Source organism: Schistocerca gregaria, chromosome 2 (genome assembly GCF_023897955.1).
Source record: "Schistocerca gregaria isolate iqSchGreg1 chromosome 2, iqSchGreg1.2, whole genome shotgun sequence".
Lineage (NCBI taxonomy): Eukaryota > Metazoa > Arthropoda > Insecta > Orthoptera > Acrididae > Schistocerca > Schistocerca gregaria.
The window spans coordinates 123,179,773-123,207,417 of NC_064921.1; the positions used below are offsets into that span (position 1 = coordinate 123,179,773).

Consider the following 27,645-nt stretch of genomic DNA (forward strand, 5'->3'; position numbering starts at 1 on the left):
TCGTCAGTCAACGGTGTTTGCCCTTCAGCTTCCTTACAACGACGAACCCATCGTCTAACAGTGCTGACATTCACTGTCACAACACCATACTCCTTCTCCAGTCTTTCATGAATGCGTATGGGCGTTTCACCTTCTGCATTCAAGAATTCAATCACACAACGCTGTCTCAAACGAACATCGATGTCGGCCATCTTACAAACTTCTGCTGTGCTGCCACCTGTTGACACAGAAAGTTACTACTGCAGTGGATTGCAGAAGAAGGTTTGAGGAATGGCGCCAAATTCAAATTTTTCACTTAACTTAATTTTTTTAAGTAGAAAAAAAATGGGAGGCATTACTTTTTGACCGACCCTCGTATTTTATTTTTAACTCCCAAAGAAATAACATTACTTATTATGAATGATGACCTTTTTTGGAGTAGCTGTTACTAAAATCTGTGTGCTGTACAATGCTCATTAATTCTCAACAAACTCTTCTCTCACACACTTTTCTTACACACGTTTTGAAATCTTTCATGGAAAAAAACCCAATTATTCCAAGTAAACTTGCGATTAAAAGAAAATAAATATTTAGTAACTTCTAAGAAATATATATTTATTTATCAGTGATTTCACTTATTACAATATATGTACATTTCTCACTCACTCATAAAAAAATAGATCACATCATGATTTTATTAAAAAATTATATGCTGTTAATATCAATTAAATAAATACATTCCTTTGTTTTGGTAACAGGCACTGTCAGTTAAGTATAAATGATTTACTTTCACAAGAACTCTCTTAACATGTTATCCACTTCATTCAAAAGATATTCATCACACTGGCAGTGTTTTGGAGACAGTGCTTGAGACAGTAGAAGAGCACAGCCTTGTAAAAAACATGATACCAGACTGACCACCAGGTATGTAACTGAAGAGAAACCATAGGAGTGCAACAATCTGACACGCAGCACAAAGCACAGTGAATGGTGTGCTCTGAACATGCAGTGCAAAATATAGTGTTGCAAATAAAGTACCAAAGTAGGCGCAGGTAAAAGGTAATCGTTCCCTTGAACACAAATGCCGCAGGTGATGTAGAGGACCCCAGAGAAATGAAAAGCTGAAATGTAAAGAGTTCTATAATTAGTAAGACAAAAATTTACTACATGTACTACTGCTACTGCTGCTGCTGCTACTAATGCTACTACTTCTACTATAACTGCAATAAATAGAACTGTATATGTACACTGTACCAAAACCTTGTTATAATTCAACTTAATAACAACATATTTAAAAATTTACCTACGAAAATATAAAAATACAATTTGTATTGGAAATTTAAAAAGCTGATGCCATTCCAGAAAATAAAAGTTCTTGTGACTGTACGATGGAAACTGGTTTATGTAATGCAGGTTGCAGCCAAAAATTGTATATAAATTCATTCTATGTCTGCCTTTTCTTCGCTACCAGCATTACTTAATGCTGTAACATTCTGGGAATTTCTTCATCCATCACGAAAAGATTCATCATTCAGGGAATTTCTTTACCCTTCATAAAAAGATTCATTATTAGTGTTGCAAAATACATTAATTACAGTTATTATGGACACTCTATAAGCCAGAAAGTTCTCTTTGTATTTTCTTTCACAAGTCCCTCAACTGGTTTTATCCCTCAACACTTTTCTGTCTCTTCCCTGGCTATAAGTACCAGGTAGTAGAAAGAAAATATTAATCAACCCTATCACTCGAATTAGTTTTCCACAGAACTCATTCTAGTATGTTCTCACTTTGGAAAACTGCCTGAACTGCACATCATATTGAATTTCAGTAAACTTCTTTTAATGGAGAAAGCTTTAAACTATATCTGATGATGATGGGTTTGTGGGGCACTCAACTGCGCAGTTATCAGTGCCTGTACAAATTCTCAACCTTTGCTATGTCCAATCTTGTCACTTTCAGGAATGATGATAAAATGATGAGGACAACATGAACATCCAGTCATCTCGAGGCAGGTGCAAATCCCTGACCCAGCTGGGAATTGAACTCGGGACCCCATGCTTGGGGAGTAAGTATGTGACCGTGAGACTCAACTACATCTGCATCCATACTCCACACACTATTGTGAAGAGCATGGCAGAAGGGTACTTACCCTTGTACCAGTTATTAGAGCTTCTTCCGATTCCATTCTCATAATGTGTGCAGGAAGAAAGATTGCTTAAACGCTTATGAGAGCACTGTAATTAGTCTAATCTTGTCACTTCAATCTCTCACACAGCTGATTCTTGAAACTTTGTAAGTAGGCTTTTTTGGGCTAGTCTGCCAGTTCAGTTTCTTCAGCATCTCCATGGCGCTCTCCTATGGGTCAAACAAACCCGTGAACATTTGTGCTGCCTTTCTCTGTATACATGCAAAACTACTGTTAGTCCTGTTTGCTTTGACTCCCACATAATTGAGCAATATTCTAGAATACATCACTTGAGTGTTTTGTAAGCAATCTCTTTTGTAGATTGACTGCATTTAGTATTCTATGAATGAACTGTAGTCTGTCGCCTACTTTACTATCACCTAATCTGTGATCATTCCATTTCACATCCCTACAAATTGATACGCCCAGTCATTTGTACGAGTTGACAGTTTCCAGTTATGAGTTGTCGATCTTTTGATTGCAGGATCCTATGTTTTGTCATTTTATGAAGAGAAGAATTTTACACTTCTAAACATTTAACATATGTTGCCAGCCAATCTTTGCACCACTATGAAATCTTGTCAAGATGCAACTGAATATTTGTGCAGATTTTTCAGACATTACTTCACCAGAGATCGCTGCATTATCAGCAAAAAGTCTGACGTTACTTTTAATAGTTTCTGCAAGATCATTAATACACAATAAGAACAACAAGGGCGCCAAAAACATTTCCTTGTGGGCACCTCTGAAGTTACTTATACAGTTGCTGATAACTCTCCATCCAAGCTCAGAAGTTGTGTCCTTCTTACCAAGACGTCTTCAACAAAGTCACAAATTTCACTTAATATCTGATATGATCTACCTGTCTGTCTTGAGCCATGGCTTTCAAGATGTCATATGAGAAAAGTACAAGTTGGATTTCACACAACTGATGGTCCAGAATCCACACCAGTTGGCATGGAGGAGGTAATTCTGTTCACAATACCTCATTATATTTGAGCTCACACTGTGTTCTAAGTTGACAACAAGTAAATGTAAAGGATTTAGAACAGCAGTTTTATCAATCACTTCCGCTACTATTTTTGAAGACAGAGGTGACCTGCATTTTATTCCGACTTCTGGGTATGGTTTTATATTCAAGTGATTTACAGGAGTATACTACTTTTAAGAAAGGCGATAACTCAACTCAACAAGTTAGTATAGAAGCTGGTAGGGATTCCACTGGGCTATGGAACTTTGTTCGATTTTAGCAATTTCAGTTGTTTCTCAACACCACTGGCACTAATCTCTGTACCATTCATCTCTGCCGTTGTGTGAGAGCTGAACTGGGGGGGGGGGGGGGGGGGGACACTCCTAGATTTTAGTGTATGAAGGAACTTTTGGAACCAGAACTAAGCATTTCTGCTTTTAATGAGTTTGTTTGTGTAGCCATCCTCCACAGCAAGCACAGAAATATTTGTTTTGTAAATAAAAAAAAACCTTCTCTTGCTGCAGCAAAGAAGGCTTTTTTCATTTACAAACAAAATATTTCTGCTTATTTTCTATCATAAATTTCAGTTCCTGTCTAATCCATGATTGACTGGACACCAACTTAGGTGTCACTAACAGTGTTTACATATGGCTCAAGATATTTTGGATTTTGTGAGAGAACTTTCAATAATTTTCTGCTACAGTAATGACTGAAGGCTTCATGTGTTGCCCCTTTGACAGCCACAAGTGTTTCATTAGCTCATTAGCTATAGCGTTATGTTTTTTTGCAACTACCATGCAGCAATCTCAGTTTCTTTAGACACTTCTTAATAGTGACTCTATACCACAGAGGATCCTTCAACTAGGCACATATCTATCACATGCATGGTTTTGAAACTGAGCCACAGTTCTACGTGTTGTTCTCCATAGCTATGAGTTTCGACTTCCTTATTGAGATATGGCACTACGACCTGTTTATATGGTTTGCTTCTCATATAGATCCTTCTACTTGTTTTAGTTGCCCTTTGTACTTTGGTAATTGTTGTTGCTACAACTGCCTGATGGTCACTGATAGCGGTTGCAATGTGGATGTTCTAAAAGAGGTCACGTCTATTTGTTGTCATTACATCCATTATACTTTCATCACAAGTGGGTTTCCCAGCTATCTGTTCTATATAGTTTTCAGAGAAAGCACTTAGTAATTATTGTTGGATGATTAGTCTCCTCCAATGATAACAGTATAATTGGGGAACTTGTGTCCTCGTCAACATGTTTTGGTAAAAGTTTTGTTACACCTGTTGGTGAGTCTGGTGGTCAACTACAGGTATATGTTTATGTGCATACCTGATACTGTCACTAACCATTTGTGATCTCTTCAACCTTCTTGGTTCACACTGCTTTTTACAGCAATTTTCCTCCTATTTTGTCTGTGTCATCTTAAATTCTGGTGGCAAGCATGTGGCCATCCTCTTTAATACTGCTCATTACCAATTCCCTCCTTGCTTTATTTTGTCTAACTAGGCTATCAGTTCCATGGAACAGTTTTCAGAGGTCTTCCTTACTGTTGATACAATCTTGATCTTGGGTGTATGGGTTACACAAAAGAGAAAAAAATTAAACTGTCTTCCTTGATTTCCCACTTTTATTACCCTCACATGGAATATGTAGACATTCCAGATTTTGTGTTTGGTTTTTGGCTGTCTGCATTCTTGAGATGGTTTTAAACAGTGTATTATGCATTCTCTGGAGCCACAAATGCTGTATTTGGTTTCATTGTTCTCTCTTTTATTGCTAAGTATGAAGTCAGAACTCTTTGTAAAGACCCTTTACTTATTTGTTTTTAGATGCCAAACTGTTTTGCAGTCCCTACCTCTGTAATTTGATTTTCTATTGTCCTGTATTTTATTATAGTCAGCAAGTTTAAAATGTATTGGTTTCCTGACAGTTGGCACAAATATGGGCAATGTTCAGTAAGTAAAGCAACACTTTTTTTTATGAAAGCAGGTTGGTTTTATTCAGGACTCTAATACACCATATATTTCCTCACACTTTTGGCTACAAAACCCTATTTTTCAACATAATCTCTGTTCAATGTGACAGCTTACACCATTCTGTTAGGAGGGTCTGTAGGTTTGCATGGCAACACTCTACAGGTCAATGTCAGAGCCAGCATCTTGTTGCATCAATAACCTCCCCATCATCCACAGACTGTTTCATGGGGAGTGCTTCCTTCATTGGGCCAAACAGATGTAAATCAGAAGGTGTGAACTCCAGGCTGTACGGTGGATGGGGAGGAACAGTCCAATGAAGTTTTGTGAGCTACTCGTGGGTGCGCAAACTTGCTTGAGACCTTGTGCTGTCATGGAGAAGGAGAAGTTCATTTGCATTTTTGTGGTGACAAACATGCTGGATTGATTTCTTAAGTTTCCTGAAGGTAGCACAATACATTTCAGATATGACTGTTACACTATGAGGGAGAACATCAAACAAAAACCCCTTCCGAGTCACAAAAGACCATTTTTATGACATTACCGGCTGAGTGTCTGGCTTTGAAATTTTTCTTTGGAGGAGAGGTGGCTTGATACCACTTCATGGATTTTGTTTTGTTACTGGTTCAAAGTGCTAAACTCATGTTTCATTGCCTGTGACAATGTTCAACAAAAATTGCCACAGTCTGTCTGCACCATGCAAGCAATTCTGCTCTTTATGATTTTCTGTCAGGCAGCAAGGAAAACAGTGGGCACACACCTTCGTGTACAAAATTGTGGATTAGTGTGTCAGCAGTGCCAACAGAGACAACCAGTTGTGCAGCCAGGTGTTCAATTGTGATCCACTGATCTATTTGAATGAGTGTTTCTGCATGTTCCAACATTACAGGGGTCACAGATGTGTGCAGCTAGCCGACATGTGGGAGACTGGACAGGCTTGTATGACCTTGTTGCTATGGTGACACACACCTCACCAGGCTTTTGTTCACTGCCAGGTCTCTGTAGACTTCTCCAAGCACCTGTAAGTACCTGCAATGTTCTAATTTTCCATCACAAGAAACTCCATGACAGCACTCTGCTTGGAATGCACCTCCGTTAAAGACACCATTTTGAAGGCTATATATAGTATCTGTCAGAGCTTTATGCATTATGGGGATGAAGCAGGAAAATTCCACATCTCTCACAACAAATTCCTTTTCTTTTTTTTTCCAGTCGAAATTGACCATGGAAAAAATGTGTTGCATTACTTATTGAACATCTCTCACTTTGATGGTAACGTAATACATAATTTCTTTTCTGTATAACCAGTTATGGTCTTGTGTGCAGTCAGATTTGGGGTTTCATGCATAGTTGTTTCAAGACCAAATCATTGAAAAATTCTGATTGTGTCTGGCACATTTGCCGAAAATTTTATAATTTTATAATAATCACTCAAAAGTCACATACAGAAGATAATGGGCAGTATTGATAAACATTCACCACATTCTTCTTCAGCGAAACTAGATATATATGTCAAAAGTGCACAATGTTATTGGGGAAAGGCAGAGAATACTGTTCATTTAATACCTGGTCCCTACATTTAACGCAACCCTAACAATGTTCGCAACAAGTACTAAAGTCTGTCTATTTTTATCTGATCATGTATGACAGTGTTAAATGAAGTATTAAACAATGATGAAACAACAGTGAGGAACACAATGGATAAAGAACAAGTAGCCTTGAGAGGTAAAGAGCGAAGGCAGCAGAGGATCAAATAGGCAAAAAGGCAAGGTCCAGTGGAAATCCACATGAAATGACTGAACCCAACTGATGAATTCAGAAAATGAAGCAGGCAAATAATAGTATAAATGTTTAACAAGGTGAGACTGACAGGAATCGAAAACTGGAAAACCACAAATGGCTACATGAGAAATTCAAGACTGTGAAATGTAAATTTTGATGGCCAGAAATGTTACAATTAATAAAATATTCTGGGCTATTACACTGTAGTCAAATGAATTGCACATTAATCCCAACATTTTGTCCCCATCTGTCGAGAACATTTTAAAGATGGATAATAAATGACAGTATCGAGCCAGAGAGTGAATTGGGCACTCAGAGAAGTTACAGTCCCCCCTTAAAATGTCCTCTGCAGATGGGGGTGAAATGTTGGGTTTTGATGTGAAATCCAACCATCCAAGCCATAATAGTCCAGAATAATTTATTAATTGAGAAGTGTACGTGGAAATGAGAAGGACAGATGAAGCATATAACAAAATTAAAGCAGACCTTTGGAGGGGATGGGAGCATATGTATGAATATTAACAGCTTAGATGGAAAACCCATAGTAAGCAAAGGGATGACTGAAAGATGGAAGGAATATTTTAGAGGGCCAATACAGGCAAAATAAACTTGAGGACAGTATTATGCAAGGAGAAGAGGAAGCAGATGAAGATAAGATGGGAGATATGATAATGTATCAGACAGGAAAATAAACTTAGATTTTAAGAAGACTGTAATAATTCTTATTCCAAAGAAGGCAGTCGTGAATATTAAATATTACTAAGTCATCTATTTAATAATTAATGCTCGCAAAACAGTGACACTATTCACAGATGAATGGAGAAACTGGTAGGAGACAACCTCGATGAAGATTAATTTGGTTTCTGGAGAAACGCAGGAACACATAAGGCCATAGTGAGGGCATGGCTTATCATAGAAGATAAACTGAAGAAAGGCATACCTAAATTTATAGCATTTGTAGACAAAGAGAAAATGTTTCTAGATAGGCAAACCTACACTTACAGCATTTGCAGACGAAGAGAAAACGTTTCACAATGGTGATTGGAGAAATTTGGTAATGGAATTGAAGTTGAGGAGAACAAACAAAAATCTTGAGGTATGTCAATAACACAATTCTGTCAGACATGACAAGAGGCTTGCAATGGAATGGAATGCATGGGGTCTTGTAAAAGGATTATAAGATACACATCAAGAAAACTAAAACAAATGTAGTCAAATCAGGTGATGCTGAGATAATCAGATTATAAAAGTAGATGCTAAAAGCAGCAGATGAGTTTTGTTATTTGGACAGCAAAATAAGTGGCAATGGCTGAAGTAGAGGGCATCAAATGCAGACTGGCAGTAACAAGAAAAGCATTTTTGAAAATGAGAAATTTGTTAAAGTCAAAAATAAACAGAAGTGCTAGGACGTCTTTTCTGAAGGTATTTGTATGGACTGTAGCATTCTATGGAAATGAAATGCGGATGATAAGCTGTCAGACAAGAAGAGAACAGAAGGTTTTGAAATGCGGTGCTACAAAAGAAAGTTGAAATTTAGATGAGTAGATTGAATAACTAAAAAGGAGGTACTGAACTGAATTGGGAAAAAGAAAACTTTCTGGTACGACTTTACTAAAGGAATGGGTCAGCTGACAGGATACATACTGACACATCAAAGAATTGTCAGTTTGCAGTTTGGTAACGGAAGAGTGGGGGTGTAAGAATAGCAGAGGCAAACTAAGGCTTGAATACAGTAAGTAGATTCAAATGGATGTAGACTGCACACCTATGCAATGATGAAGGGATCTGCACAGGACAGACTAGCATAAAGAGGTGAAGAGGTGCATCAAATGAGATTTTGAACTGAAAACAACAACAACAACAACAACAAGTAACTATACCTGGGCCGGTGAAACGTGCCACTTGACAGCTCGTGTGTGGTTGGCTATACTGCGATTGCGAGGTTGCAATAGCTGCTACCGCACACGTCCACAACTTGGAAATATGTTTCATAAATGTAAGTTACAATCAACGTTAAGTGCAACAAAGTACGTTTTTCTAACAATGGAGGGAATGACGACGGAGACTAAGCATTTGATACTATAGGAAACAGAGAAATAAAAGCACCCAAACAACATTGTTTTGGTGACATTGTTTAAAAAACAAAAACGGTAGTCGAGACAGTGACAGTAACATAACACAACAACAGGCGTTCGCACACTAACATACAATGTTTACAAGGAAGATGGCAACGTGGTAGCGTCGATGCCAGAACCAGCTTTTGTTCAGTGGTGTTACTGGTTCAGAAGACTTGGTGCCCTTGCGTTCCTCACTTGTTTGTTAGTTATATTACCAACTCCACGGCGCTTGGGGAGTAACCTTGAAGTGACATGTTTCAGCGATCCAGGTATAACTATACGCAACAATTGTATGTATAGCATGGCAGATATTTAATGCAAAAATAAAGCTATGATAAAAGATTATTACCACACTTACTATTATTGTCTAGAATAGTACAGCGTAAACATGATTGTGATGCAGTGATAAATTCAAGAAAATAAAAAATAAATACATTAATAAAGGGTGTAAAGAAAACAAAATACATGCATTCACACACACACACACACACACACACACACACTTCGTTTTCAGTTGAACAAGCAACCTACACACAGAGGTAAGCAAGCACTATCTGTGTTTTTATGTTCTCAAAAGAAATGAAGATACTAACAAGCATTTTTGGATTGTTCTTCATTCATTTTCTACCAAAAAAATATCCAAATTTGAATGCATAATCATTATCATAATGATTATATTACTGAAGTTCATTAATGCACAAGAAACATATTGTCACTGAAGTAACAATCACACATACTGCCTGTTCACATTCTAACGAGCCACAGCATGGCAACTGATGGGAGACACTGATACAATATATAAGTCAAATATCCCCCCCGCCCCCATGAACCACGGACCTTGCCGTTGGTGCGGAGTCTTGCGTGCCTCAACGATACAGATAGCCGTGCCGTAGGTGCAACCACAAGAGAGGGGTATCTGTTCAGAGGCCAGACAAACGTGTGGTTCCTGAAGAGGGGCAGCAGCCTTTTCAATAGTTGCAGGGGCAACAGTCTGGTTGATTGACTGATCTGGCCCTGTAACACTAACCAAAACGGCCTTGCTGTTTTGGTACTGTGAACGGCTGAAAGCAAGGGGAAACTACAGCCGTAATTTTTCCCGAGGGCATGCAGTTTTACTGTGTGGTTAAATGATGATGGCGTCCTCTTGGGTAAAATAGTCCCCCATTCGGATCTCCGGGTGGGGACTACTCAAGAGGACGTCGTTATCAGGAGAAAGAAAACTGGCATTCTACGGATCGGAGCATGGAACGTCAAATCCCTTAATCAGGCAGGTAAGTTAGAAAATTTGAAAAGGGTAATGGATAGGTTAAAGTTGGATATAGTGGGAATTAGTGAAGTTCGGTGGCAGGAGGAACAACACTTTTGGTCAGGCGAATACAGGGTTATAAATACAAAATCAAATAGGGGTAATGCAGGAGTAGGTTTAATAACGAATAAAAAAAAAATAGGAGTACAAGTAAGCTACTACGAACAGCATAGTGAATGCATTATTGTGGCCAAGATTGACACGAAGCCCACGCCTACTACAGTAGTACAGGTTTATATGCCAACTAGCTCTGCAGATGATGAAGAAATTGATAAAATGTATGATGAGATAAAAGAAATTATTCAGTTAGTGAAGGGAGACGAAAATTGAATAGTCATGGGTGACTGGAATTCGGTAGTAGGAAAAGGGAGAGAAGGAAACGTAGTAGGTGAATATGGATTGGGGGAGAGAAACGAAAGAGGAAACCGCCTGGTATAATTTTGCACAGAGCATAACTTAATCATAGCAACACTTGGTTCAAGAAACATGAAAGAAGGTTGTATACATGGAAGAATCCTGGAGATACCAGAAGGTTTCAGATAGATTATATAATGGTAAGACAGATATTTAGGAACCAGGTTTTAAATTTTAAGACATTTCCAGGTGCAGATGAGGACTCTGACCACAATCTATTGGTTATGAACTGTAGATTAAAACTGAAGAAACTGCAAAAAGGTGGGAAGTTAAGGAGACGGGACCTGGATAAACTGACTAAACCAGAGGTTGTACAGAATTTCAGGGAGAGCATAAGGGAGCAATTGACAGGAACGGGGGAAAGAAATACAGTAGAAGAAGAATGGGTAGCTTTGAGGAATGAAATAGTGAAGGCAGCAGAGGATCAAGTAGGTAAAAAGACGAGGGCTAGTAGAAATCCTTGGGTAACAGAAGAGATACTGAATTTAATTGATGAAAGGAGAAAATACAAAAATGCAGTAAGTGAAGCAGGCAAAAAGGAATACAAAAGTCTCAAAAATGAGATCGACAGGAAGTGCAAAATGGCTAAGCAGGGATGGCTAGAGGACAAATGTGAGGATGTAGAGGCTTATCTCATGAGGGGTAAGATAGATACTGCTTACAGGAAAATTAAAGAGACCTTAGGAGAAGAGAGAGCCATTTGCATGAATAGCAAGAGCGCAGATGGAAACCCAGTTCTAAGCAAAGAAGGAAAAGCAGAAATGTGGAAGAAGTATATAGAGGGTTTATACAGGGGCGATGTTCTTTAGGCAATATTATGGAAATGGAAGAGGAGGTAGATGAAGATGAAATGGGAGATATGATACTACATGAGGAGTTTGACAGAGCACTGAAAGACCTAAGTTGAAACAAGGCCCCGGGAGTAGACAACATTCCATTAGAACTACTGACAACCTTGGGAGAGCCAGTCCTGACAAAACTCTACCATCTGGTGAGCAAGGTGTAGGAGACAGGCGAAATACCCTCAACTTCAAGAAGAATATAATAATTCCAATCCCAAAGATAACAGGTGTTGACAGATGTGAAAATTACCGAACTATTAGTTTAATAAGTCTCAGCTGCAAAATAATAAAGTGAATTCTTTACAGACGAATGGAAAAACTGGTAGATGCTGACCTCGGGGAAGATCAGTTTGGATTCCATAGAAATGTGGGAACACGTGAGGCAATACTGACCCTACGACTTATCTTAGAAGAAAGATTAAGGAAAGGCAAACCTATGTTTCTAGCATTTGTAGACTTAGAGAAAGCTTTTGACAATGTTGACTGGAATACCCTCTTTCAAATTCTGAAGGTGGCAGAGGTAAAATACAGGGAGCGAAAGGCTATTTACAATTTGTACAGAAAGCAAATGGCAGTTGAAAGAGTCAAGGGGCATGAAAGGGAAGCAGTGGTTGGGAAGGGAGTGAGACAGGGTTGTAGCCTCTCCCCGATGCTATTCAATCTGTATATTGAGCAAGCAGTAAAGGAAACAAAAGAAAAATTCGAAGTAGGTATTAAAATCCATGGAAAAGAAATAAAAACTTTGAGGTTCAGCAATGACATTGTAATTCTGTCAGAGACAGCAAAGGACTTGGGAGAGCAGTTGAACGGAATGGACAGTGTCTTGAAAGGAGGATATAAGATGAACATTAACAAAAGCAAAACGAGGATAATGGAATGTAGTCGAATTAAGTCGGGTGATACTGAGGGAATTAGATTAGGAAATGAGACACTTAAAGTAGCAAAGGAGTTTTGCTATTTGGGGAGCAAAATAACTGATGATGGTCGAAGTAGACAGAAAATAAAATGTAGACTGGCAATGGCAAGGAAAGCGCTTCTGAAAGTATTTGTGTGGAGTGTAGCCATGTATGGAAGTGAAACATGGAAGATAAATAGTTTAGACAAGAAGAGAACAGAAGCTTTCGAAATGTGGTGCTACAGAAGAATGCTGAACATTAGATGGGTAGATCACATAACTAATGAGGAGGTACTGAACAGAATTGGGGAGAAGAGGAGTTTGTGGCACAACTTGACTAGAAGAAGGGATCGGTTGGTAGGACATGTTCTGAGGCATCAAGGGATCACCAATTTAGTACTGGAGGGCAGCATGGAGGGTAAAAATCGTAGAGGGAGACCAAGAGATGAATACATGAAGCAGATTCAGAAGGATATAGGCTGCAGTAGGTACTGGGAGTTGAAGAAGCTTGCACAGGATAGAGTAGCATGGAGAGCTGCATCAAACCAGTCTCAGGACTGAAGACCACAACAACAACAATCCTTGGTCGGTACCAACAGCTGTTGTGGCACTGCCAACCTTGTCCAACATAATTAGCAGATGACATTGTGGTCAGCATGTGTTTGTACTCAAACTACAGCACACACAACACAAGGAGTTTAAGGTCATAGAAATCACATATGTATTTAAATTGCAAATCTTTTACATTTAATATGCTCAAGAAAGCTACCCTCTCCTACAAAGTATGCAGGAATTACAGCATACGTTTGCCAGGATGAGTATTACTAAACTTCAGGACTATTTGTAGGCTGACCACACTTTCTCCATTGTAGGCAGCAACTGGCTTTCTAGATTGATCACATCGGTGTAGAAGTTTATCCTTCTGTTTTTCAATGTTGCAGCATTTTGCAACATTTACCATAAGTCTGTGACCTTGGCTACAAACCACAGCTGTCCTTACATGTGAATGGGAATGGAAGGAACTGAAGCTGTCACTCTCAATGAAGCAGCATGATTCATCACTCAAGATAAATACAAATCACTTCACAAGCACAACCAGTTACAGCGAAGTTAACATGGAAACAATACATATACAACATTATCAGGATGGCACACATACTGGGAAACTAAGGCTGGTAGTGGCTGGAAACAAATGAATATCATTCCATTACATTGTCAAAAGACTTTTATCGAGACAGCAACTCTTATCCATCACCGCGTCATGGCTCTTTAGAAAGTGAACAAGTAGTAAGTTGCAAAACATGAAATTTACAAGAGAGACAGAAAAACTCTCTGAAATACATGAAAATTTTCATAGTTATGCAAATTTTGTGACATATCACTAGTTTTAAACAACATGGGAAGCCATCTCTCATTCCAGGACCCTCCTTTTAACCTTCTGCATCGTATCCCTCTCTCCTTCCATGGAAGGAACTATTAGTCCTGAAAGCTAGGATAGTGTTATGTATTTTTATATGTGCCTATTGGCAATACTGTTATTTCTTGCATTCTGAAGGTAAGTACCTTGCTAGCAATACTGTTTCATAATTTTATAATTTTCTTGAGTGTGTTTTCATTTTGATAATATGAAGTTTTGAAACCTATCAAAACACGAAATGAAGACTCTTCAGAAGTGTTGATTATGTCAGACATGATGTACTGTCCCAGCGTTTGTGGCAGTATACGTATTTATGCAGTACTTGATGGTCAACAAGTGCTGCATTGTTTATCATGTTTACAGTGATCTTGATAGTGAAAAAACAGGATGTTTCAAAAAGAATGACCTATTTTCTATTTTCGACAGTAATAACTACAAAACATGGGACATGACAGCAAGGAAATGTATATTTGACTGTAGGCTTTCCCAGCGTAAACTATTGATGAAGGTTTCTCGGGTCTCCAGCCAGCTGGTGAAGATGGGTAGTATGACACTTCCCAAAACGTCGCGAGATATCGATGCTACCACCCAGCTGGAGACCCGAGAAACCTTCACCGAAATGTATATTGTTTGAGAAAATCATCACTGGATGTCAGTGATCATGTCTTCTATGCTTTCAGTCAATCACAAGGAACACGGCCTCCGCCAAACTGAAGGTGGTGTGTGTGCTGAAGTTTACGAAGAGTGAGTAGTGACTCTGGTCCAGCTTTTCATTGGCGTTTTGACACTGATCCGCCTGCGCCCAACAATTTGGCTGCACAAAGGTAAGAGTTCAGGTCAACCTCGCACTTCTGATTACTTGATGGAAAGAATTCAGCAAACGTTTCAGCGGAGTCAAATGCTGCACAACTTCAGGAGCACACCGATGACTTCCTTTTCCAACAGAATAGAGCTCCACCACACTGGCACAGCAACAAACATCAGTTTCTCACTGACACACTGCCTCAACCATGGATAGAGCACATGGGACCCCAAGACACTGCCCTGCATTCTTGGCACCCAAGATCACCAGACATGGCCCCCACATGATTTTTTCTTGTGGGGGTATGTGAAGGAAAGTGGATATATCTCCTCTTTACATCATGACATAGAAGAAGTGAACAACAGAATAACAACGACCATACTGACACATTGAGCATTTGTAATACGGTAGCTAAATTAAAAGATTTTGTGAGTATTTTGCAGTTCATCCCATGTTTGTAATATGTTTTTCCATCAGTGAATATGGAGTTTTGAAATTAGGTCATTCTTTTTAAAACACTCTCCACAAGTAACATAATGAGTATGGAAGGATTAACTGTTTTATTGAATAGTTTCACAGAACAAATTCTATTCTTACAACATGGGTACTATTTCTGAAACGTCTTTTTTCCATTAAAGAAGTGAAACACCAAAACTTAAAAACACCCACATAGAGTAAAAAAATTAAAAAAAAACGTACAATAGAGACAACAGACGACACAGGACAAGAAAAACTCAGACAAAGAACAGACAAAACAAATTAAAATCACAAGGAGTGTGGCAATGGTTGGCCGACCTTAGAGAAGAGAAAGGGAAAAGCCAACAACCGAGAGACACATTAAAAACACAGTTTAAAATCGTAGGCCAAAGGCCCGAATCAACACAAAAAACATAACAAACACTCAAATTAAATGATAAAAAGCCCCTGCCCGAATAAAATGTAAAACTAAGCATGCCATGGCAGAGTTATCAGTTAAAAGGGCAGGGAGCGTATCAGGCAGTGCAAATGTCTGCCTGACCACAGCTAAAAGGGGACAGGCCAACAAAATGTGGGCCACTGTCAAAGGCGCCCCGCAACAACATAGAGGAGGGTCCTCCCAACACAGTAAATAATTGTGTGTCAGCCAGGTGTGGCCAATGCGGAGCTGACAAAGAACAACTGAATCTCTGTGAGTGGCTCGCATGGATGACTGCCACACACCCATCATCGCCTTGATAGGACGGAGTTTGTTTGGCGTAGGCAGATTGCACCATTCAGTGTCCCAAAGCGAGAGAACTTCGCGGCATAAGACTGCCCGCAACTCAGTCTCCGGAAGGCCAATTTCCAGAGATGGTTTACTGATGGCCTCTTGCGCCAGGCGGTCAACATTTTCATTGCCGGGTATCCCAACATGGCCTGGGGTCCAAACAAAGACCACAGATCGGCCGCAATGGGCAAGAGTATGCAGGGACACCTGGATAGTGATCACCAGACGGGAACGAGGGAAACACTGGTCGAGAGCTCGTAAACCGCTCAGGGAATCGCTACAGATAACGAAGGACTCACCTGAGCAGGAGCGGATATACTCTAGGGCTCGAAAGATGGCGACCAGCTCAGCAGTGTAAACACTGCAGCCAGCCGGCAATGAAAATTGTTCGGAATGGTCCCCTAGAGTTAGCGCATAACTGACATGACCAGCAACCATCAAACCGTCAGTGTAAAACACGCCAGAGCCCTGATACGTGGCTAAGATGGAATAAAAGCGGCAGCGAAGGCCTCCGGAGGGACTGAGTCCTTCGGGCCCTGTGCCAATTCAAGCCGAAGGCAAGGGCGAGGCACACACCACGGGGGTGTATGCAGAGGGGCCCGGATAGGAGGTGGAACAGGGAAAACTCCTAGCCCGGAGAGAAGTTCTTTGACATGGACAGCGATCGGACAACCCAACCGGGGCCAACGTTCTGGGAGATGGACGACTGACTGCGCGAACAGGAGACGGTAATTTGGATGCCCGGGCAAGCTATAAACATGGGCAGCATAAGCAGCCAGTAATTGTTGGCGTCGTAACCACAGTGGAGGGACACCTGCCTCCACAAGTATGCTGTCCACAGGGCTGGTCCAGAAAGCACCAATGGCAAGGCGTATCCCGCTGTGGAGGATTGGGTCCAGCACCCGCAACGCAGATGGGGATGCTGAGCCATAAGCCAGGCTCCCATAATCCAGACGGGACTGGATTAATGCCTGGTAGAGCCGTAACAGGGTAGATTAGTCGGCGCCCCAGCAGGTGTGGCTCAAGCATCGCAGAGCAATTAGATGCCACCAACATATATGTTTAAGCTGCCGAATATGAGGCAGCCAAGTTAACTGGGCATTAAAAACCACACCCAAAAACCTATGTGACTCCATCACAGCAAGAAGTTCGCCATCAAGATAAAACCGCGGCTCCGGGTGAACAGTGCGTCGCCAGCAGAAATGCATAATGCAGGTCTTGGCTGCCGAAAACTGGAACGCATGAGCTACAGCCCAAGACTGCGCCTTACGGATAGCGCGCTGTAGCTGACGTTCAGCAGCTGCAATGCCAATAGAGCTGTAGTAAAGGCAGAAGTCGTCAGCATACAGGGAAGCGGAGACAGAATTTCCCACCGCTGCAGCAAGCCTGTTTATTGCAATTAAAAACAGGCAGACACTGAGGACAGATCCCTGTGATACCCCGTTCTCCTGGACTCGGGAAGAACTATGAAAGGCCACGACTTGCATGCGGAAGGTATCATATGACAGAAAATTTCGGATAAAGATCGGCAGAGGGCCCCGAAGACCCCACCCATGAAGCGTAGAAAGGATGTGATACCGCCATGTCATATCGTACGCCTTCCGCATGTCGAAAAAGACAGCAACCAGGTGCTGACGGCGGGCAAAGGCAGTACGGATGGCCGACTACAGGCTCACCAGATTGTCGGTGGCGGAGCGGCCTTTATGGAACCCACCCTGAGACAGAGCCAGAAGGCCTCGAGACTCCAGTATCCAATTCAAGCGCCGGCTCACCATCCATTCAAGCAACTTGCAAAGAACGTTGGTGAGGCTAATGGGACGGTAGCTGTCCACCTCCAAAGGGCACTTGCCAGGTTTCAGAATGGGGATAACAATACTTTCCCGCCATTGCGACGGAAACTCACACTCGACCCAGAGACGGTTGTTAAGGTCGAGTAGCCGTCGCTGGCAGTCCAGTCCACTGAAAGGCGTTTCAGCATCTGATAGTGGATGCGGTCTGGCCCAGGAGCGGTTATCAGGGCAAGTGGCTAGGGCACTGCGAAATTCCCACTCACTGAATGGAACATTGTACGATTTTGGATGATGGATGCGAAACGAAAGGCTCCGACATTCCATCCGCTCTTTCATGGAGCGGAAGGCCAGAGGGGTAATTCACAGAAGCGGAACTCAGAGTAAAATGCTCTGCCAAGCGGTTTGCAGTGACGTCAGAGTCAGTACAAACTGCTCCATTCAGTGAGAGCGCTGGGACGCTGAGCGGGGTTCGACAGCCATATAGGCGTCGAATCTTGGCCCAGACCTGCGATGGAGACATGGAGGTTAATGGTGGAAACATACAGCTCCCAGCACTCCTGCTTGCATTGGCAGATAAGGCGGCGGGTCCGCGCACGCAGCCGTTTGAAGGCGATGAGGTGTTCTATGGAGGGATGTCGCTTGTGACACTGGAGTGCCCGCCGGCACTCTTTAATTGCTTCAGTGATCTCAGGCGACCACCAAGGCACAGTCCTCCGCCGAGGGGACCCAGAAGAACGGGGAATGGCAGATTCTGCGGCAGTAACGATGCTGGTGGTGACAGCATCAATGTCGTCATTAGAGAGAGGTTCAATAGCAGCAATGGAGGAGAACAAGTCCCAGTCAGCCTTATTCATAACCCATCTGATGGGGCGCCCAGAAGAGTGACGCTGTGGCAGTGACAGAAAGTGGTCACTACCACACGGGTCGTCATGCACACTCCATCAGACAGACGGTACGAGGCTCGGACTGCAGATTGAAAGGTCAATGGCGGAGTATGTGCCATGCGTCACACTGAAGTGTGTGAAGGCACCATCATTTAAAATGGAAAGATTGAGCTGCGCCAATAAGTGCTCAACGGTGGCACCTCGACCTGTTGCCACTGACCCACCCCACAGAGGGTTATGGGCATTGAAGTCGCCCAGTAACAAGAAAGGTGGCGGCAACTGGGCTATCAGCGCAGCCAGGACATGCTGCGCGACATCACCATCTGGTGGAAGGTAAGGACTGCAGATGGTAACAGCCTGTGGCCTCCACACCAGAACAGCAACAGCCTCTAAAGCTGTTTGTAGAGAGACAGACTCGCTGTGAAGAGAGTTAAGGACATAGATGCAGACGCCACCAGACACCCTTTCATAAACTGCCCAGTTCTTATAATAACCCCGATAGCCACGGAGGGCAGGGGTTCGCATTGCTGGAAACCAAGTTTCCTGAAGAGCAATGCAGAAGAAAGGGTGAAGGCTGATAAGTTGGCGGAGCTCAGCTAGATGGTGGAAGAAACCGCTGCAGTTCCACTGGAGGATGGTATTGTTCATGTTTGATAAAGGCGTGTTGGGACTGGGAAGCAGATTACGCTGCTGGGTCACCTGCTGCCTCCGATTGAGCATCTGTGCTAGTACTATCCATGGTGTCTGAGGGAACGGCGAGATCAAGGTCCTCAGCGGGCACCAGAATCTCCACCTCGTCCTCAGACACAGAGCTGGAAAGTTGCAGTGGGGTGGGTGCCACCGCGAGTTCCTTGGGCTTAGAGCTCTTCTTCTTAGATTTCTCACGCTGCTCCTTGGGTTTCACTGGCTGGGAGGGCTTCACCGATTCAGTCTCCGGGACTGAGGAGGATTGCGAAGCCCTACGACCAGCTGATTGTGGGCAGTTACGCCACTGTTGCTCGTCAGCCTTCCCGCTGGTGGAAACCTGGGAAGGGAGGGACCCAAGGGACTCCTTGCGAGCGTGAGAAGCCGAAGAAGTGGGACACTTCTCCGTCTTAGAAGCAGGGACAGATGTCCCCGATGGGTGGGATGGTGTTGCTCCTGAGGTAGGTGGCGCAGGAGCAACCTGGTGGGTAGAGCCCCCCACTGGCAAGGGGGCAGGAGGAGTTGTACTACTCGTCGATCCGGCCGGAATTCGCGAAACTGATGTGGCTAGCACAGGTGTTGTAGCAGCGGCGTACGAAGACGTCATTCTCACAGGATGTAATCGGTCGTATTTCCTTTTGGCCTCAGTATAGGTCAGTCGGTCCAGGATCTTATATTCCACGATTTTGCACTCTTTCTGGAAGATTCTGCAGTCTGGCGAGCAAGGTGAATGGTGCTCCCCACAGTTGACACAGATGGGAGGTGGGGCACATGGAATATTGGGATTGTGATGGGCGTCCGCAATCTCAACATGTGAGGCTGGAAGTGCAGCGGGAAGGCATATGGCCGAACTTCCAGCACTTAAAGCACCGCATCGCGGGAGGGATATAGGGCTTGACATCACTTCGGTAGACCATCATCTTGACCTTTTCCGGTAATGTATCATCCTCGAAGGCCAAGATGAACGCACCGGTAGCAATCTGATTTTCCTTCGGACGCCGGTGAATACGCCGGATGAAATGTACACCTCGGCGCTCTAAGTTGGCGCACAGCTCGTCATCAGACTGCAAGAGAAGGTCCTTATGGTAAATAACTCCCTGGACCATATTTAAACTCTTATGGGGTGTGATCATAACAGCAACATCCCCCAACTTGTCACAAGCAAGTAACCATCGTGATTGGGCAGAGGATGCCGTCTGTATCAGGACTGACCCAGAGCGCATTTTGGTCAAGCCCTCCTCCCCAAACTTGTCCTCTAAATGGTCGACAAAGAACTGAGGCTTTGTGGAGAGAAAAGACTCCCCATCAGCTCTCGTACAAACTAATAATCGGGGCGAATAACTGCTACTGTCATCCTGAGACTTACGTTCCTCCCACGGTATGGCCAGGGAGGGGAACATTTTCGGATTATACTTCTGAGCATTACATTGAGCCCGAGAAAGCTTAGAGACTGCTGGCGGCTGGCCAACAGCGAGAGTCGATGTACCACGCTTCATTGCGGGTCATCGGCCCTGATGCCACCTACTCCGACCAAGGGCCCTCCCCACAGGCGCCACCCAGCCTCAGCAAGAGCCACCTGGCAGGATGGCTGTTGCCGGGAGTCCCAATACCCCAGGAGGATAGGCATCTACTCCTTGGCATACGTGGGGAGTAAATGGCGCAGGGATCACTAGAGCGATCCCTGTGTTGTCAGGGGGCTACAACCAACAGGGTACATGGCGACTCCTCCACAACGGACTGGCTACCATGCTGGATCTTAGGTGCAAAAATGTCCAAGGTCGTCATCGCAGCTAAAAGCAACACTGCACAGTGTAGCGTGGTAATCACACCTAAGGACGTATCCTCGCGCAAGAGATGGAAAACGAGCGGGGCATCATTGCAATGACGAGAAAGCCGGCTAAAGGTCTCAATGCAAGACGGATACAGTGCACCATGTAAGGCGCCCTCCCCCAATTGTCTCGCTCTTCGGAATAATTTAGGAAGATGGAGGTCAAACCCAAGAGGGGACCATCACATAAGGCCGAAACGTTTGAGACTCCTTTTAGTTGCCTCTTAGGACAGGCAGGATTACCGCGGGCCTATTCTAACCCCCGAACCCGCAGGGGGGAGTGAAACACCAATAGCTATTTGTTGAAGACAGTAATTTAGGACCCTAAAATGTTCCTTCAGCAGCAATAAAAGATGACAGTGCACTAACACTGCCAAATCAGTAAACTCTGAGACATTCATTCATAAAGTAAGCTGTCATAATAGCCATGACATGCCTTGGCCAGAGCGGTTGAAGTTGTATACTAATGAAATAATATTTCTTTTAAATAAAAACACTTCTGTGAGAAGATTATTTTAGCTTTGTATCCATACGATGCTTGGATTGGTAAGTGCAACACTAGATTGTACACACAGACTGTATGTTATCAAGAAAGTAGTGTTCAAAAAAGAGCTATAGAAAATTTAAGTAACTTTTGTGACGAAGAAATCAATTTATTTAAATTATGAACAGGGAAAGATGGTGATGATATGACAATTTTTCTTAATTGCGTCTGCATTTTAAAATATGAATTTATACAAAAAAAAATTGTGATCACTGCTAAACCCATTAAGAAAACACTGAGTAGTCACTGTACAGCAAAGCCACACTGCTCCTGTTTTCAAACAGATTATAACTAAAACCAGGAAAAAAGTTATGCACATCCTGTCGCAGAATATTTTTTCTTACCAACAATGACAATGATGATCTTTATGATTACTTTGACCGGAGTGACAACACAGAAATGACAGAATTACAAACAGAAAAAGAAATGAAGGTTTTAAAAACTATTTTTACAGGAGCAGGGTGCTCACCTTTGAGGTTGTATGTACTTAATAAGGATTGCAAAAAGGGTTATGCAAAATCTGAACTTCAAAAATTAGGAGATGCTTTGATTTAGATGTTAAAGTAGCATAAAATGAAACTCCACTGAAAAAGTCAGTAGGCTAGCAGAAAAAGCTGCTAATACATGGACTAGCCAGCTGATAACATACCAGTAACGAACAATTTACACCAAGTCACAATCAGAAAACAAATTCAGTTGCCGACAATCCCCTCAAAACTGAACTAGCCGCAGCAAAAAATTCTAAATATTTTCAAATTCTGTGAATATTTTATACAGCAGGTAGAGAATATTTTTAGAGAAAAGTGTTTCTTAGCAAAAGCAAAACTGAGGAAGAGGAGAAACTGAAACCTAAACTAACTGATTTTGTAATAATTTTTAGCAAAATGATGAAAAATTTGTATTTCGAAGGATGTAGTATGCACAGTAAAAAAAGCATTGAAAGAAAATGGTTGATTTTATGCAATTTATAAGAAATTATTCAAATTTTGAAAGGGGATATGCAGAAACTAAAGTAAGTTTTTTCTAATTTCTATTCACTTTGCCCCAAATGGTGTATTTGAGCAGGTAACATGTGTCTGCACCATTCATTAATGAATGCAGTACCAATTGAAGAAAACTATAAAGTTCACATAATAATGCTAGTATCTGAAAACCGCATGCAAGATTTATGTCCTACTGAGAAACACTACCCCCCCCCACTCTCTCTCTCTCTCTCTCTCTCTCTCTCTCTCTCTCTCTCTCTGTGTGTGTGTGTGTGTGTGTGTGTGTGTGTGTGTGTGTGTGTGTGTGTGTGTGTGTGAGAGAGAGAGAGAGAGAGAGAGAGAGAGAGAGAGAGAACACTGTGATGAAAATGACGTCACAAGTTTTCACTGATAGATTGTAAATGTCACAATGCACGGGATCCAATGTGCTACAACGCACTTCACTGAAGATTTATCATCTAAATTTATAAGAACTTTTTCCACATTCTTACACTGCCAAGTCTTAATTCAAAAATTGCAGTACAGTTAAAGAATCAACACTGCCACAGTATCAATGGTAATTAGTGAAAATTATTCTTTTACTGTCCAGGACAAACCCCTTGGATACCATTGAAAAGCTGACCCTTGCACTGTATTTGCTATTACAATCAATCTAAAAACTACTAAAGGTGAAAGATTAGTTAAGTCTATATATTTTATATCTGATGATACGAAACATTGTGACTGTATGGACCACAAAATACAATAAACTGTGCCAGAATTCATCAAAGAAATATATTCATATATTAAAACTTAACGACCAAAAGAAATGAAATTGAGCCGAATTAAAGTGGTCTTGATACAGTTAAAACGAAGATGAGGAGAAGGGGGAAGGAGAGGAGAGTAAAGAGCAAATAACCACCAAACTTCATTCAGTTCGAATAGAAAGTATGCAACAATGGTAATATATTTTGAAAGAGTTGACAGGTGATGTTTCGTGACATCACAATGTTAAAAGCTGTGAAACATCCTACCTTTGAAGTGCCATAAAAATAAAACAGAAAGAGAGAGGAAAAGCTACAATTTCATGTGGTTACCTATCACCCTAGGGAGCACGAATAAGCCAAGTTTCATCCAAATTTCAGATGGTAGGTTAGAAAATGCTTTAATTTGATTAATCTGACATGGAATGATCCTACATTGTCTCTTGTAAGTTTATGGACCATCAATTGTGTTGAATAACAAACTGTACTTGCTTGCAAACATGAAACTAACTTCACAGCCCATAATTTTATGGTGCACACTGAGCTTAGTGGCAGAAAATTCTCTGTATTGTGTTTTCCTTTGTGGGTCCTATGTGTGGCAAAACCTCATAGCCCAAAATCAACATAATCAGTTCATACACTGATCACTTGCCAGTTGAGATCTGAAGTATCCATGCAATACTATATTTAACAGTTGGTCAGTGAGTCTTTGAATCACCCAGAACACATGTGGATGACATGATAATACACTTTAACTCATTACACAATTTGTGGTGCCAGGTTGGCTAGCAACTCATCCACAAATCTGTTATTCATGTGATCCATCAAGATTTTAGATTGTGCACGTTCTCCAAGTGATTGACACATTGTGAGAAAAATTAGGGATACCTCGTTATATGATGTACAGATAGTAATACTGAAAGGAATCAAGGAAAAGTCGTATTCAAGGTTTATAGGTATGAGTCCAGCTGCAATGCAGACTTTTAAAGTTAATCTCAAAATGCAAACCTGGCAATACATAAAAATTACAGATGAACTGAATGACAAATACAGGGTTATTCTAAATCAGTTACCTAAAAATAACAGTAAATAATTTTGAAACCACTGATTCTTTCTGGAGGTTCTTCAAAACTCGTGTCATGTTCTCAAGTTTCAATCCTACGTATCCAGATGCTTGTTATGCAGAAACACTGCATGGCCAAAGTAAAAACGGAGATGAAAGGTAGTGTGAATATGCTAACTGCTGCCTGCTGTATCAAGAAACACATTTGCCAATCATTGTCAGAAGATATTTCAGAATGGAATATCACAAAGCTCGGCCTCAAGCAAAAACTATAAAAATACAGTATGATAAATCTGTGGAAAAATGTTGTGTGGCACATTGAGAGAATGGTGAAAGCTGTCCATGGCAGAGACCAAATGGCAGGTATCTTATTGGATATCTGCTGTGCGACAAGTGGAAGCCGCATGGAACATCTGTATAAAAAACTTTATGTTCTGTCAGTTTCAGAACTGTGAATAAATTATTTCAAGTAAGTGAATCTCCTGTGTTCAATGTAGTTTTTAGATAACTAATTCAAAATCACCTGATATAGTGCATTTCTTCACATTTATACCCCTTCATTAATAGCTCTTTCCTGTTAAAAAAAATTACAAGCACACTTGCAGTACTAATAAGCAGATGATTTGGGAAACTAATGGACGCACATATACGAAGCTCTTGCTAAGTTAAAGTGATTAATATTGAAATAAGAGCTAATTTAGTTAATATTACATTTTAGACTAGTGTATATACTGCTTATCTAGGCTATCTATTGAAGGTTTCGCATTTCTGACCGTATTTAGATCGAAAAGGAAGTATTTCATAAAAAGCCAGTAGTCGCTAGTTTTGTTTACGTTTTTTAGGCACAAATTTCGCGCGAGTGTAGATTTTCATTTTTGACTAGAGTTATCACTTCAAAGTCAAATTAATTCATGTAGGTCATACAGAGCTAGGTAGGTAAAAAGTTTGTTTACATTAGTGTTTATTTATGAATTAGTAGGCTCCAGGTTACGAAACTACTGTGGACTTGTGCTAACTTATTCTCTGCTTTTGTGTTAAGTTTGTCTATCAAACCATGTGTGACAAATATAGTGGTTGCCGTAGAAATTTGAAAGAGGGGATGTTCTGTGTAGACTGTAAATTATGGTTTCACTGGGGCGAATGTAGCGGCAAAGAAACATGTAGAAAATGAGGCTCTTCCATGGCACTGTAGGTTATGTAGAAAGGACAGAAAAATCGCTGAACAGGAGGCAAACATTTGTGTCCTTAAGACTGGATTAGAAAATGCGAACTTGGAATTATGTAGGTTAAGGGAGGAAAAAGGGAATGGGAAAAGGTAGCAAGCAAAGGAGGAAATAGGGAAACACTTGAAAAAACTCCAGAAATTCAATGAGTAAATCAGATTGACTTGCAATCTGAAGTGGAGGAAGGACCTCATCCAGATGTAGTTGAAAGTAGGTTGAAGCAAAATATTAGCTTAAAGAAAAAAGACAGATCAGGATCAAACCAGAATTGGAAAAGAAGAATTCTGCTTATAGGCAGCAGTCATGGGAGGGGTGTGGGCCAGCAGCTTAAGGAGAAATTAAGTGCAGGGTACCACATCACAAGTTTTGTGAAACCAAGTACTAGCCTTAGCCAGGTGACAGAAAGCTTAGGTCAGCTATGCAGGGACTTGGAGAAGGAAGATCAGGTAATTATAGTTAGGGGAGCAGGAAACAGCCTGGCTATGAATCCAAGATACAGTATTATGAGTGACCTGGATAAAATAGGAGCAGAAACTGAGCACACAAATGTGGGGTTTGTGGAGGTCTATCAGTGTCATGATCAGCCACGGGTAAACACTGCTGTAAAGCATGTTGATACTGAACTGAACAGGATGCTCCAGACACCGGTAAAATCTCACATAAGTGTTGTTCCAGTAAATGCTACTGGTAGGTGGGGATACACTACACATGGCCTGCACCTGAATAGGATGGGGAAAAATAAGTTAGCTTCTCTATTAGCAGAAACTGTAAGGTGGTCCACAGTCACACAAGGGGGTGATCCCTGTGGTTAATGGGTCCAGGCAGACAGACAGGTTAAAGCCAAAGTCCAGACAGATGACAATCAAAATAAATAGAATAAAGGAAACTTCATGTACTGTAAACAGGGGTAAAGCTAAGGGCAGTATCAACTTACTTCATTAAAATATCAGGGGAATAAAAAAATACAATAGATGAGCTATTAGTGTGTTTACATGATCTCAAAAATAAGAATGAGACTGATATACTCTCTGTCTGAACACAGTGTAACTTTGGGCATGGATATTGTCAGTATAAGTGGGTATAATTTAGCATCTTACACTGGTTGATCTAGGATGGATAAATGATGAGTTACCATTTTCATAAAACAAGGGTATAAATGCAAAACTGTAGAAGTAAGCAAATTTTGTGTTGATCAGCACTTTGAGATTTGTGCATGTGAACTTCAGCGAGATAATATAGTATTGATATTAGCAACAGCGTACAGGTCCCCATTAGGAGACTGGGAGCTATTCGTAAAAAAGTGTGACTCCCTATTATGCTGTCTGTCAGACAAAAAAAAAAGTTATTAATTGTGGTGATTTCAGTGTTAACTTTCTACATAATTCTGAGAGGAAAAATGAACTAGAAGTGTTATTAACAACATGTAACTTAGAGTCAGTGATCAATTTCCCTACACATATAGCTCAAAACAGTGGCACACTAATAGATAATGTATTTGTACAGAAAAAGGATGTAAAACAAACACATGCTTTTCCTGTGGTAAATGAATTGTCAGACCATGATGCACAACTGATTAACTTACAAAACCTAACAGGGAGTACAGTCTGGAAACCATTAAGTAAAAGTGTAAGGTCGCTCAACCCGGTATCTATAGATAACTTCAAAGAAAGGTTAAGAAATCTCAAATGGGGAGATGTATATAACGAGCCAAATGCTAATGATAAATGCAACTTATTTCTTGATAAATTTATATCCCTTTTTGAATATTGTTTCCCAAAGAAAATTACTAAATGTAACACCACACACCTTTCAAAGAAACCTTAAATTACTACAGGTATTCAAGTGTCTTCAGAAAGAAAAAGTAAACTTTTTGTGACAGCAAGAACTAGTTAAGATCCACAATTAGTTTTACACTATAAAAATTATTGTAACATACTGAGAAAAGTTGTAAGGATATCAAG

At 41.2% G+C, this 27,645-nt stretch overlaps 1 protein-coding gene across 1 annotated transcript in view; it reads right to left on the reverse strand.

The window, feature by feature from the left end:
* Positions 1 to 568: 568 nt before the first annotated feature.
* LOC126336489 (uncharacterized) overlaps positions 569 to 27,645 on the reverse strand; it is a 41,707-nt gene continuing 14,630 nt past the window's right edge. Inside the window, exon 3 of the mRNA XM_050000233.1 lies at positions 569 to 1,100. Coding sequence (XP_049856190.1) covers positions 818 to 1,100 — 283 coding nt within the window. The 3' untranslated portion in view covers positions 569 to 817. The remainder of the gene's footprint in view (positions 1,101 to 27,645) is intronic.